The 15,573-nt window shown below is 35.9% G+C and overlaps 1 protein-coding gene across 1 annotated transcript in view; it reads left to right on the forward strand.

The window, feature by feature from the left end:
- PPP3CA (protein phosphatase 3 catalytic subunit alpha) overlaps positions 1-15,573 on the forward strand; it is a 325,310-nt gene that overhangs the window by 222,165 nt on the left and 87,572 nt on the right. The window contains exon 3 of the mRNA XM_062199820.1: positions 13,508-13,632. Coding sequence (XP_062055804.1) covers positions 13,508-13,632 — 125 coding nt within the window. The remainder of the gene's footprint in view (positions 1-13,507; positions 13,633-15,573) is intronic.

The following is a 15,573-nucleotide window of genomic DNA, read 5'->3' on the forward strand; positions in this document are numbered from 1 at the left end:
TTCTCTGCCTCTATGGCTTGCACTGTCCTGGTATTACATGTTTAATTCAGTGTTCCTCATTAGATTTTTTTTTTTTTTCATGAGAGCACTGATTACATCTAAATTGTTCTGTTTGGTGCTTAGGGTCCAACACAATTGGATAATGTAAAAATGCTATAGACGCTTAATATTTATTGAACCTAGGCACAATTGAGTGAGTTCATTTGTTATTTAATTGATTACTGCCATATAGAAGTCAAAGAACATATCTTTCATCCTTTTTACATCTTTACACTGTCACTTCATTGCCTTGTGACTATGTTAATGCAATGAACCACCATTTGGAAACAAAGTTGCTTTTGATTTTTTTCTGATTTATTGGAATAGTTCTTTTTGAAACATCTCATGCTGGAACCCAAGACCCTTCACAATCTAATGTGGTCTTTCTAGTGTATCTCCTGTTATTCCCAGGTACTATCTAAGCAATACAAAAACAGTTATTTTGTGAAAGACGACTTTGGTCCATTTGCACCTTTCTGTCCAGAAGCCCCTTCCTCTTACTAGCAGTTTATTATAAATCTCATCAACACTGCAAATTACTTCCATCTTGAAGTTTTCTTTGATAATGTTAGCCAATTTTCACTTTGATGATTTCTGCTTTCTGGTAAGACAAGTTATAAGGATCAGAATCTACCTCCCCACCATGCCCCTAACACGTATGTGCATGTGTATGTGAGTCTGAATTTTTGTCTCTTTCTCTACTTTTGAGACTCTTGAAATAAATGCTAAGGAGTCACTAGACTAGACCCTTCTGAAACTTTTTTAGTCATCCCCATTTTATGTCTACCAAGTCACAGAGAAAAACCCATCTTCAAAGGTCAGATTCTCTTTGTTGTAGAGTGGTCAGATCAGTAGCAGTTAACTGGTAGGAAGCTCCATTTGAACACTGTTCATAGATGTAGTGTGTATATTCCATGCGTACTCTTATGTTTCTCAAGGGAATCCACTGTATTTTTAACTGCTTACTATAAATTGCACATTATTTAAAATTATTTCATATTTACTTTTTCTTCCCACCAGTTTCAAAAAGTAATGAATATTCCTTAATTCTCCCTGATAATTATTACACAGCACTTAGTAACTACCTGCTAACTAAATCTAAATACAATAGGTTGTATAGCTGACTGTTCTTTAGGATTATGGAAATAAGTTGCCAATGTGCTTTAAAATCTGCTGGTAGAATTTCACAATATTATAGAATTCAACTGTTCTTGTATAAAATATATTTTGGGTTAGTGACATAACTAATAATAAAGACATATAATACTTAAAATACAGTCTTATGTCTATGAACAACAGCTGAAATTTTGTCTAAAATACTTTAAACAATGAAAATAGAGATGTAAAGGATTCAGGCAACTTAATGAAGCAGATCGATTGAAATGCAACTAGAAATTATATGGTTTATGAAAGAGACTTTTCCCTAGTAAAAGCAGTTTAATTATTTATCAAACAGATATCCTGAATGTGCTTTTTAATTTTCTGTATTTTGTCAAGGGAAGGGAAAACAGTTGATTGACAATCCTGATTGGTCTTTTTAGCAATGCAAGTATATAACAAGCATTCATCATTTTTAATTGACAAAAATTAAACTAAGTTTGAAAGTATCTTTGCTAATGATCATTAGTTACGATGAGTTATCAGCAGCTATTTTGTGTTCCAAACACCTGCATTAATTTGCCGTGATCACTCCGTATGCCATATTTAACATATTAAGCAAACATGATTTTGCATAATTTAATTAGATATTTGAAGTATGATGAGGAAACAAGAAGCATTCGACCTCATTTGTGCTTAAATTGAAGACGAGCATAGGTAAATATACAAATACATGAAAACTTTATGAATGCAGTGATTAAAGTGATCTTAGGAAACTGTGACCTTGATTTGTTTCATGCAGACATGCAAAAATGAATCTTATTAGGTGACATATCATAAACTCCACAAGTAGAATCTTCAGTTGAATGAAAAACGTTAGTCTGGACATGAAAATTTGAGATAATATGCTACAAGTTCTCAATTTTTAAGATTTAAACCATTTTTGTATAAACATAACAATCCCCTTCTTAAGTTGAAATTTCAAACCAAAAACATCATTACCAAAGGAACTGCGAAGTATTCATAACTTAACAATTAGCTTTAGAAAAATACAGTTTAGAAATTTGATGGATGGTTTACTGGCAATGAAATGATTTGATCATAAAAGACATTAATAGGAGACCTAAAACTAAAATCCAAGTTTTATAACAATAAGCAACTGTTCAGAAGTTTCACAATAGAGTGGAAAATATGCTCTCAGGAAGCCAGTACTTTTCAGTACCATTTTTATATGCTCGTAGACCTCTTCCAAGTATGCTGTGAAGTTCTTGATGCCATGTTTTCCATTTTCTTTATTGTCCCTGTCTAATCTAGCACAAGTAGTAGGTGGTCAATTTTAGGTGCTGTTTTTCCTCTATTGCACATTTAGTAAATATTCCATGCTTCTATGTTTTAGACTTTTTCAAATATTTAACTGAATAAATATTTCTGGAATATCTACTTAATGAAAAATGGATAAGAAGTGATAGGTGTATAAAATAAAATTAGTTGGAATTACAAATGGGCTTATTGGTTTTGTCTGAATTGTTTTCCAGGTCATCGTTTTAACTGATTTTCAAAGAAATGTTTTTTAACATGTGTGAGTTTCTCATATATTTTATTGCATGCTATATTTATTTTTGGCATGAAGCCTTTTTTGTGAATAATTTGTCAATGTATAATTCAATTTCCAAATATGCTACGTTACAAGAAATTTTTGTATATTTTTACAGGGGAAGTGGTAGCATATAGTCAATTTGATCCTTGTTTTTCTTAATACATTTAGATTTTCCATTTAGGAATAGCACCTACTAGTTTTGTTCACTTACTAGTAGGCATAAATAGATCTGTCTATTTGAAAGTTAATTTTAGCTTAAAGCTTTCTGCACGTATCCCTACTGCCTATTATTGCCAAATTAACAATGAAATATGTGGACTTTAGAATTAAATGTTATTAGCTTACTTAGCCTCAAGTTTTTAAAATATTATAAATAAAACAGCCTTTTAAATTGTCCAGATTTCAAGAACATCATGACAAAAGTAAGAGATGATTTCTCTCTGTCCTACTTAGGAGATTTTTCTTAACAGTTTTATAGAAACCGAACAACAGAGGTTTTTATTATTATTACCATTCTATTTTTTTGATATGTCTTAATGTTTCTTCCATTTACAACATCACTTCCAGCTTTTAAAATGTTACTATTGTCGCACATCCATGCAGCAGAGTGGTCTTGTAAGTGAGCTGTGCTACAAAAGAAATGAGGCTTATGCTGAAACTCATCAGGGGCCACTCGCTGGAAGGCTGGTAATGTCACTGAGCTATCTGGAATGCTTCCGCTCTTAGAAGATGGGGACTGAAGAGCTGGAAACACAGTCAGTTTGATTTCAGCCTTTACAGCTTCCATTATATGAATGTATAAAAAGTAGAATAAATTCAGCTGCCTTTATGTGTTTTGCTTGTGGCCACATTATGACAGATACTTAGTCCATCTATCTCAAGATTGCAGAAAATGGAAAGTTTCTGAGTTAGGTAACCCCTGGAATAACCGCCACTTATACTGCTTCACACTGTGTTAGTATGTGCTATACACTAAAGTTTTTCATCCCATATTTTTCTTTTTAGTGATTTATTTATTTGAAAGGCAGAGTTAGAGAGGGAGAGAGAAGGAGGTATATATAGAGAGCTCTTTCACCCACTGGTTCACTCCCCAAACAGCCACAACAGCCAGAAGCCAGGAGCTTCATCTGGGTCTCCCACCTGGGTAGCCAAGGCACAAGAACTTGCATCATCTTCCATTGCTTTTCCCACATGTGTTAGCAGGAAGCTGGATTTGCAGTGGACCAGAAGGGATACGAACCAGTACCCATATGGATGTCAATGTCACTGGCCACAGCTTAGCCTGCTATGCCACAACACCTGCACTTTCCTCCCCTATTGAATTATTATTTTTTAAATACTATACGATAAGTCCTGAAGCCTTTATGTTGAGGCAGGTAAAGCATGTCTTAATCAAGTTACACAAGTGGTCATTGACACAGCAAGATGGTCAAAGCCTAAGAAAGTGTAATAAAATAGAATAGAGTGAGAGCATGTAGAGGAGAACAAAGAAGCAAATTGAAAAAGTTCATTTATTCCTTTGATCCATAGTGAAAGCTGATATAGGGAGAGTGAATAAAACAATTAAGAGGGAAGCCACAGCTTACTGACTTAATAAGTCCAGCAAGAAGAAAACACAAACAAGCCACAGAAGTAACAAGGATATGCTTTAACAAGGATATGCATATGCTCCAAAAATTCTGACTGAAAAACAGGAGGATAATAGCAAACCTTCATTTTAACACTTGTTAAGTGCCAGGTATATTCTGAATTCTTAACTGATACTGACTGCTTAATTGTAATCCTTTGAGGAAGGTGCTGTCTTAATACTAGATGAAGAAACGGGAACGAGAGAGACTAGCAAGCTTCTCCGGAGTCACACAGCTGGTTGGGTGGTGGGGGTTGTTCAGAACCACTCTAGCTTCGGTTTGTTTTCTCAACCATGACCCTATACTGCTTCTCCCCGTTGATAAAATAACACACCCGGGGGAGAAAAAAAAAATGGAAAGAATACTGTGGACACTGTTAACAAACATTAAAAAAAAATAAGCCCAAAGGAGGACTTGGAAGGCCAAGAAGGGAAACACAGTGACAAAGCTGAGCACCTGAGACCTGCAGTGAGTCCATCTTTCAGGATCTGGAGGAAGTGCTGTGGTCCTGAAGTGTGAGCTCAGTATCTTAAAAATAAAGAATCTAATCATAATGTATTAATGATAATGAGTAGTGATAAATTAGGTGGCTTAACATGTCCATCTCAAATTTATGTACATTTGGCTGAAATTATACCAACTCACAGTGTTCATTCAGTGCTCTTGGCCAGCTGGTGATGACAAGCAAAGGCCTAGTGAACTGCATGATATAATAAAATCCACATTTCAGATAACCGGTAGCTGGACATATGAACACAGGGATGATTACAGTTAGTTAAGTCATGGCATAAATGTTGTACACGCTTGCTTATTTATTATTTATTTGAATCACAACCGTGACTGAGACGTCTAACATTCCTTAATGTTACTATACACCCTTAATAATTATGTGTCTCTGTTATATTCTGGATTGGTGTTGAAATGGAAAAGTAGTGGTAGATGGAACAAGTGTGTTCTTATTCAATAAACTAAATTATTCTGGCAAACAAAAAGCTTTGAAAGCATTAATCCATAAAGGAAAAGAAAACCCCCCAAAAATCCTGAACAGTGAGGGCACTTTAGGATAAAAAAAAAAGATAAACCTAAGTTTTAGTAATTGACTTTTGTGTTTATTGGAATGAACTATAGGAATGCTATGATGACATTTTTTCCCTTTCTATAAAATGGTTTTAAAAAGTCTATTTTGTTTTTTCCTGAGATATAAAGTTATAAATTGAGATTTATGTAGTGAATTAAATATCTAGCACTGGATTGTTGTAATCATGATTATTATAATTATATTATGTTTTGATAATATAGCTGCACTGGGAAATTTCTTATTGACTTTGGGTAATAGTTTATTTATCACCATAAAATAATAATAAATAATTTTGAAATTATTATTTAAAGAAATGAGTATTATTATTTCTTATGTTTGATTTTATTGTGTTCTTTTTTAGGACCCTAAAATTTCTGTTTACCAAAACTTTATTTGATTGAGACTCTCAGATTGTTCTATCTTATCAAGGATAATCTGGCTAGGAATTTATATTTTGTTTGTTATAAAGTACCTACTCTATGTTTTATATTTGAAAAATAGTATTCACTGTGGGAAAATATTATTAATTGCGGAGTAACTCTTCAGTGAATTAGAACCTCATTCATTTTTCTTTTTTAGTGTATTGTACAGATGTTGCAGATCTCTGTATGCAAACACATGCTATAAGAAAATTCCAGTGTCACTTTTATCTTACTAACTGTGTATTTTAAAGTTTATGTAGTCTTCTAATGAACTGCACATGCTTTGACTGACTAGTTTGTACCTACAACTGTCCACCAAAGGCTACAGAAGCCTGGATTATCAACAGGAAAAAACAGATACGCACTTGGCAGTATGCCAACTGTGGCTAACCTCTAATAAAACTAACAAAATTGCAGATTCTGGAAAAAAAGAAGTTCTGGTAGATAGAGTATTCAAAAATAAAGCTAATAAATTCAATAAGCTAATCTCATCATGCTGAGAAGTAGACATAATGTTAGTTCCTTGGCATTAGGAATTTTATTCTTTGGAAAATGTGTCTATTAGGTAAAAAATATGGGGTAGAAGTAAATGAAGCTGAAGGTAAGAGTGGAACACTACGGGTGAAAATTGCTCAGTGACTCAGTAATGTCTCTTCCAAAGGAAAAATTGCAGTGTTTTAGTTTATTTGAAAACTAGTAGAAGTTATATCTATGCAAGTCTAGTAAGATGATGAAAACCAATATTTTGGAGGAAATTAATGTCTTTACAGAATAATAAATTGTGAGTCAAGAATTAAAAATATGTCTTTCATCTGTAGTTGAATAATTTATTGTTTTATTTGTTTTAGCAACTTGCTCCTTTATCCATGGGCATCATAGATTGTACAAGCTTTCTTTAACTTGGAATGATAGGACATCATAACATTGTTGCTGAGAGTCAAGGAGAAATTGATGCAATGTTGTTCTTTGATAAATTTCCCATTATGTAGGAAAGTAAACAGGACCAACCATGTCAATCTATGCAGTAAGCCAGAACTGTTATAAGTGGTTTTTATTGAAACTGTGAGTTTTTTCCTACATCTGTTGTGTAACTTCTACTCAGGACAACCATTGTATCAGAATGCATTTCAAGCTATCAGTTGCACAGCAGTTTGCCAGGATCTCATCCTGGTAGGTTTAGTATAGCCATACTTGAATTTACATTTTCTGTACAGCGATATAATTGCCAATATGAAACAATGCAGTTCTTTTAAAGTATCATTAAACAATAATATGGATATGTTTATTTGCAAATTTCCTAATGTAGTTTGGATTTACAGCGCTAACAAACATAGAAATGTGGCTTTTGTTCTGAACCACTGCCCATTCTCAGAGAACCTCATCTCTCTGATAGGAGATGCAAGGCAAAAGCTTAGTCCTGGTCATAGTTCTCTTTGCAACTTGTCCTCCCTCCTTTGCCTAAGATTCTTTCCTCAAGAGCCTCTTTGTCCTCAATATGCTGTCATTATCTTCTCTGCAGGGATATGAGCTGGTGCTAGGGACTCTTATGCTTGCCTTGTGACTGATTCATTGTCCAATTTGTGTATCACAAAAGCTTACTCAGCTAACTACAAAAAGTCCTTTGCTACTGCTGTTTATTGTTGTTTCCTTTGCTGTAATCTATAGTGAGTCAAGTCCTGAACTTGTGTTAGTAACTCCCTGACTACAACACTGCCCACCAGTCTCTAAGTTACCCTTTATGGTAGGTGGGCTTACACTTATGTTTATGTTTATATATACTTGACCTGTGATTTCAGAGCTGAAAGATTGTGTTTCAGGAGGCTTGTGTTGTAGCATAGTAGGTGAGGCCACTGCTTGCAGTGCTGGCATCCTGCTCTGGTTCGTGTCCCAGCTGCTCCACTTGAGTCCAGCTCCCTGCGAATGGCTTGGGAAGGACAGTGGAGAATGGCCCATCTGTTTAGGCCATTTGAAACCCACAAAGGAGTTCCAGATAGAGCTCATGGCTCTTGGCTTCAGCCTGGCCCACTATGGCCAAATAGGGAGTGAACCAGCACATGGGAGATCTCTGGCTCTCCCTCTCTGTGTGTGGCTCTGATTTTCAGATAAATAAATAAATGTAAATATAAATATATTTCTATCAATACTAGGAAAAATAACCATTTATTTCCTACCATAAGAAATAGAAACATGTGCTTCTGCATGTTATTTTTCTGTTTCCCACTTCCAAAGTCAAAAAACTTCAACTTTGATTGAAAGTGGTTGCTCTGCTTATATATGAAAACATTATTGTTTCCAACAAAGTTTTATTTAAAATGGGTTAGGAGTCACAGACAGAAGGAAGCAGTACTAAAAGGCAATTACACAGAAGTAGTTATTTCCTTATGTCTTTCTAAGTAGCTGAGTATTTGAACAGAATATATGTATTCCTTAGTTGTAAGAGATAATATATAAGCATCACAAAATACTGATTTTTCTTAAATATTTATTTATTTTATTTGAAAGGCAGAGTTACAGAGAGGCAGAGGCAGAGAGAGAGAAGTCTTCCATCTGCTGGTTCACTCCCCAAATGGCCATGATGGCCAGAGCTAACCTATCTGAAGCCAAGAGCCAGGGTCTTCCTCCTAGTCTCCCACGCTGGTATTCTACTGCTTTCCCAGGCCATAGCAGAGAGTTGGATCAGAAGTGGAGCATCCAGGACTCGAATAGGCGCCCATGTAGGATGCTAGCACTGGAGGCAGTGGCTTACTCATTACACCACACCACCAGCCCCAATATTGATCATTTTTGTACCATTTAACTGTATTCTGGATGTTACTGTAGCCCTGTTCAGAACTACTTAGTTACTGCACTTAAGGCAAGAAGACAATGCAACAATGCATTTAATTGCTCAGTGTACCTGGTAGTTCTTACTTCTGTAGTGCAAATTGAGAAATAAGCACTATTTCCCACAAGGGAAATAATCATCATGTTTTGACATACCAAGTTGTTAATGATATGAAATGGTCCAGAAAAATTACCTTTCTTTTATTTCAGTATATTTAATGAGTTACCTTTATTAAGTAATGTAACTCTAAAGTTTCTGATAGAAATATGTACCATTCTGTTAACCCATTAAAGTCATAGTATAATTATTTTTGGAATATTCAGCCAGGTATATTGATGTTTTCGTAGAGTACTAGGAGTGTTTTTATTTCCTATATTGTGTTTCTGTGTCTTTGCTGCTTCTGTTCCTTTAAAATTTTTGTTTGATGCATAATAATTGTACATACTAAGGGAGTATAATGTGAGTTTTTGATTCAGGTATAACATTGATGAAACCAAACTAATTAGCATATAATAACTAAGTTTTTACCATTTTTTGGTGGTGAGTTCTTTCAAAACTCCTCATTTCTAACTATTTTGAAATACACAAGGCAGTCATGAACAATAGTCACACTACTAAGCTACAAACACCAAAAGTTATTCCTTCTCTCTAATACGATGTCATACCTGTCAACCAACCTTTCCCACATCATAGTCCTATCATGCTGGTCCCTCACAGGATAGTTAGGTGCTCTACTCAACATTAGTGTTCCATTTGCAAAGAGAAGCAAATACCAGGGACCTAGGAGAAGATGAGAAACATCAGTATGGTGGAGAAGCATAAGATACAATAGACCTTATTCAAAGCCTGGTTGATTTAGAAGGGTCATCAGATCAAATAGAGTGGAAAATGAAAGGACCTAGTCTTCTGGAATATTGGATGCTTTGAGCAACCAACTAGACAGCTTCCCTTATCTGCTGGACTCCGATAGGTAGGATGGAGGGTGGGGGCCGCTGGTAAATGAAAAGTATTGCTAGGCCTCTGCCTATCCATGGCCCTACTCTGCATTCTCTTAGGTACTTATCTATGGATTTCTCTCAAAACTTTATTATAGTGGCCACTCTCTTCCTGAAGTCTGATGTCAAAACTGTGAAGGTTCTCAGACATAAAGACATTAGGAAAAATACATTAACTTAGACAATACACAAGGGCTGAGCAATAGCTGTAATCAAAGCTGTTGGTTATTGCCTTTTTTAGGTTCATCCTTCTCTCATGGACTGATTCTTTCACATAATAATGAAATCCTAATTTCACACCAACTTTGAATGAACAGTTAAATATCTTTTTCCCCAAATGAGAGCACTTCAAAAAGTTTTTGAAAAAATAGAACTGAAAGGCAAATTTGTTTTTGTACAAAAGAATTATGAGATCCATGCTTAGTTATTTTTTTTGAAGTACATTTTCCGTGAATTTTTTGATGAACCATTTGACTTGCGGATCATTAAATGACAGCCTAAAATATACTTATTAAACCAGCTCTGATAATAAAAATTCCAAATATACTTGATGCCCATCAGCCGTCCTCGCATTTTCTCTCAGCCCAACCCTCTGTTTAACCCTGATCTTTCTGAAAGAAACCCAGGAAGGGGAGAGGCCTGTGGGAAGCCCCTGGCTGGAAAGTGCCAGGGTCATAGGTGCTTACATTTGACAGGGCTTGTAAAATCAATGGCAAGAAACTGTCCTGTTTCATCCTTTTTCCCCTTCACTTCCCTTCGTTCAGGCCATGTCCTGGCATGCTTTCCAGCCAAACTTTCTTTGTTTTGTGATTTGAGGTTTGAAGCGTACAGATGGCAGGTCTAAAAATTCCAACTTCAGAGAAACAGGTGCTTTTGATAAGCAATTCACACCAACTGTACTACAAAGGATAAATCAGTGGATGATGGATCAAGAGTTTTATTACTTGTTAACTAAGAAGCATTTGACTTGGCTTTTATAGGTTTTGGTAATAAAAGGTATGTCAGTTTATCATATCTATGTTAAAATAGATATTTGTCTTATATTATTGTTTTAAGTTTTCAGAAGGTTTTATGTCAGTTTTTGCAACCCCAAATTCAGCCCGGCTATGTTTGAAGCAAACCTCTGGTTGCTTTCTTTGCTTCCCTTGGTTAAGCTGCTGCATGTTATTAAGAGCTGGTGTCTAAGGGGCCGTGTCTCCCAAGCCAGATCCTTCACTGCCATTGAGGGTAAGGGCCCATTTGCAAGGTGTTCAATCTGTCCAAAAATAATATATATATATATACACATATATATATAAGATAATAGTATATTATATTAAGTCAAATAGCATTATTTCAGACATGTAAGAAATACTTCTATAGTGGATCTCTTGCTCAAAAGAAGAAAGAAACTAGGTGATTGGAATCCACCAAAGGGATGGTTGACAGTCACCACGCCTTGTTATTTATGTTGCTGTTGGCATCCATTTTGGTTGGCTGGGGTTTTCAAGCACCCTTATTGTAAAATTAATCCCCCTCTAGCTGTTTCCAGTTTATAGAGCTGTGAGTCCTTACTCATTGGTGTTAAAAATGAGAATTTACTGGCCGGCGCCACGGCTCAGTAGGCTAATCCTCCACCTTGTGGCGCCGGCACACCGGGTTCTAGTCCCGGTCGGGGCACCGACCCTGTCCCGGTTACCGCTCTTCCAGGCCAGCTCTCTGCTGTGGCCAGGGAGTGCAGTGGAGGATGGCCCAAGTCCTTGGGCCCTGCACCCCATGGGAGACCAGGAGAAGCACCTGGCTCCTGCCATCGGATCAGCACGGTGTGCCGGCCGCAGCGTGCCAACCGCGGCAGCCGTTGGAGGGTGAACCAATGGCAAAAAGGAAGAACTTTCTCTCTGTCTCCCTCTACTGTCCACTCTGCCTGTCAAAAATTTAAAAAAAAAAAAAAGAAAATTAAAAAATAAATAAGAACTTACATGATGTTTTTATTTCAGGCATTGTTTTAACAATTGTTTCATTGAACTTATTAGATGTTATTCTTTCTGTCAGCTTGTGTCAGATAGAGGAATACATGTGAAAGCATTTCAGTATCCTGCTTGTGACTGAAGCATGCACTGTGGGGAGATACCGTGTGTTGACCTCTGAGTTCCTATTCACCCATACATTCATTTCTGCCCACCTCATAGTGTTGCAGCAGTGGCCACATCATGTTCATCATTCAAGCACAGTATAGTGAGAAATATTAAAATACATATACACATATATCAAAACAAAATCTAAGGATGTGATGTGGTGATTGAGAGGAAAAGCTTTGAATAAAACAAATCTTAATTTATGTTCTGGGTTGTCCATTTTTTAGCATTAAAGTTGTCAGGCCACAGAACCTGGTTAAGCTATACTGTTTCATTACCTATAGAATGGAGATAGTAATAATTTTTTAGGACTTTGAAAGTGGCAAAGGAAATAATAAGTGGTGACTATTGTTTTTTTCTTTAAAAATATTTATTTACTTATTTATTTGAATGGCAGAGAGACAGCGATGGAGAGACAGAGATCTTCCATCCACTGGTTTACTCCCCAAATTCCAGCAAAACTAGGGCTAGGCCAAATCAAAGTCAAAAGCCATGAATTCCATCCCTTGTGGGAGATGAGAAGCCCTAACCACTGTCTCCTGAATGCGTCTGCAGGAAACTGGATTGGAAGCAAGGAGTAGGGACTGAAACTACCACTCTGATAGAGGATGTGGTGTCCCATGTGGTAGCTTAGCCAGTTGTACTGCAGTGCTGGCCCTCAGTAAGTGGATTTTAAAAAAGAGATGCTTGAAGCTGGCATTGTGGCATGGTGTAAAGGCCGCTGCCTGTGATGCTGACATCTCATAGAGGTACTGATGTGTATCCTGTCTGTTCACTTCTGATCCAGCTCCCTGCTAATGGTCAGAAAAGCTTTGGAAGATGACCCAAGTGTTTGGGCCCCTGCCCCATGTGGAGACCTGGATGAAGCTCCTGGCTTCAGCCAGGCCCAGTCCTGGCTGTTAACAGCCATCTAGGGAGTGAACCAGTTGATCGAAGATGTCTCTCTGGGTCTCTCCCACTGTGTACCTCTACCTTTCAAAATGAATAAATAAATCTTTAAAGGAAATAAACATTTCAAAAAAGAGAAATGATAAATACTCTTTCAAGGTATTGGGTTTAAATATCAATCCTAGTGACTTTGATGATATAACAGTTTTTAATATTGTTTTCATCTTAATATCTCATATTGGCATTATGCTATAAATATTTTTTGAATTTTAATTCAACTTTTTTCTTAGCAGTACATAAAATAATGTTATAATTGATTACTTATTAGGTTCAATAAAGCATAGTATTATGAAGTGTGTCTACATTTCTTCAGGAAGCAATGACTTGATGTGGCTCTGCATTCCTCAGTTGTGAATAGATTATGCCAATATTCCTGAGCCTGTCTTTGCCTTATCTCTTATCTGTACAATGCAAATATACCCTTGACATTGTTAGGATGAAATTAGAAAATGTATATAAACTTGTTAACACAGTGTCTCATATAGAATTTTTAAATGCACAAAAATGACCATATTTATTTTATTTTCCACATGTTACTTAAACTGTAAAGTAGTAGACCTGGATGCTAGAGTCAGTTCTGCCACAAATTAACCCTGGGATCTGAAGCAGAGTATTTAGCTTTCTGTCTCACTTTCCTGACTTGCAAAGCAATATTTTGGCCAAAATTAATCTAATACCATTCTAGCTTTAAAATTTTGCAATTTTATTATCTAACTCAGAGTCATAATATAATGTGACCATAAAATGAATTTTGTTTCTTGCAGTTTGTGGGGACATCCATGGACAATTCTTTGACTTGATGAAGCTCTTTGAAGTGGGGGGATCACCTGCCAACACTCGCTACCTCTTCTTAGGGGACTATGTTGACAGAGGGTACTTCAGTATCGAAGTAAGTCCATATCATTGCTTCTTAGTAACCTAAGAATGATAAACATCTTTGCGTTAATGGAATCTCTAGTTTATAACGATGGGCTTTAGTGCACTCAGTTCATGTGAGCTAGTATGTTTCTTATTTCAGTTAATTCTCATATGATTTTTAATGCTTGGAGATGCCAAATAAATGGTTAATAGTAAGATTTTTACCTTTTATGTATTTTTTCATATGTGCAAATATGGAAAAATTCATCTTATTTTATATTAGATAATTCTATTTCCCATGGAATGAAATAATCAGTTGATAATAAAAATAGAACTCTATTTACATGATGCCTTATAGATATGAGACAAAAGTTACCTTTACTAATTCACAGCAGTGTGTGTGTGTGTGTGTGCGTGTTTGAGTGAGTATACTCACAGATTCTGTAGTATGTGTTTTTTTTGGGCACCTGTCACCTTACTAGAATAATTTGTCAAACTCATTAATTAAAACAAAACAGAAAAACTTTGAGATTCCTTTCCAGTTCCTCTCTGCAACTGCTTTAGGGAAGTAGAAATGGCATTCAGAATAAAGACAGGACCTTTTTTGTTCATATATTTGTTGTTCTAAGTCCCTGACACAGTGTGACATCCATGTAAAGGCTCAATAGGTGTTAAAAAATGGTTTGAAATAAGAATCAATTTTAAAGAATGAGCTCATTTATACTAGCTGAAATTATATGTACTCTAAAAAAAAAAAAGCAATGAAAAGGAAAACAGTTACTGTTAATGAAGGAAATAAATCAACTTTGCAGAAGTGTCATACCAACATGATATGTTGCTTAGTATCATATAAAATATTCTATAAATTAATTTATATTATATCTTATTTACTAAAGGGATATTTAATGTCAAAAAGCATGTCACTCTCAAACAGATTTTGCTTTAAAGTTGTTTTAAAATCATACAACTTTTATGGGTTTTTTTGTTTTGATAATTCAGTTCAACTCTAGTCATTTACATACTCTCTCTTTGCATGTTAACACATATAAGCATACTGTTTGATATCTCCATTTGTGAAGCAACTATTGGCACACATATAAAATGAACTATGATTGTGACCATGAGGAATTTGAATAAATGTAACGTCCATCCTTGCTCTCCAGAGGCCTAAATCTGCAATGGAAAATAAAACCATAAAAATCCATGTGGAATCTGAAGCCTAGAATAGGTGATCATCCAGAGTTCAGTTATTTGAATGGATTATTAAATTGTTATAATAAAGGAAGTATAGAAGCTAGATATTATTGGAATATAGGCAAGTGAGAGAATGCTAAGAGCACGCATGGTTGGGGAAGATGGAATCCAAGAGCAAGTAAGATTTAACTTACGGATGGAAGCCGAGGTGAGCAGAAGTACTGAGAAAGACATTACTGCATGTTTTAAACCTTGCTTTTGTTCTTAGGCTTACTTGGCCAGCCTAAGTGGCACAAAGGGCAACTAAGTACAAATTTTGTTAAGACCTATGTAGCACGTCAGAGCCAATATTTGCCAGGATGACAGCAACAACTAAATGAAACCCCTGCATTATGATAGTTTGAGCAAGATAAAAATTTATTTCTCTTTCTGAAAAAATCTTAGATGGGCAAACCAGGGCTGGTGTGGCTGCCTAGTTACTCTGATGTGCCTTGTTCCCAAGGTGATCTATTAACCCGAGGTTACCACACCAGTTTCAACCCTCCTGTCTCCATATCACATCCAGCAAGATGGAAAAGAAAGAGAGGAGTATGATGTTTTGTATATGCAAATTTTCCATAAGTGGCCTAGTCACTTGAACTCACATCCCAAGGATTCAGATTCAATAACATGGCCCTAGGTGAAGCCAGTGGGCAGCCAGTTTTGAGAAAGACCATGATAGGCAGGAAATAACAATGCGAGAAATTGGTCTTCTCCTTCTTTGTCTTATCAGCTCTGT

This window comes from Lepus europaeus, chromosome 8 (assembly GCF_033115175.1).
Source record: "Lepus europaeus isolate LE1 chromosome 8, mLepTim1.pri, whole genome shotgun sequence".
NCBI lineage: Eukaryota > Metazoa > Chordata > Mammalia > Lagomorpha > Leporidae > Lepus > Lepus europaeus.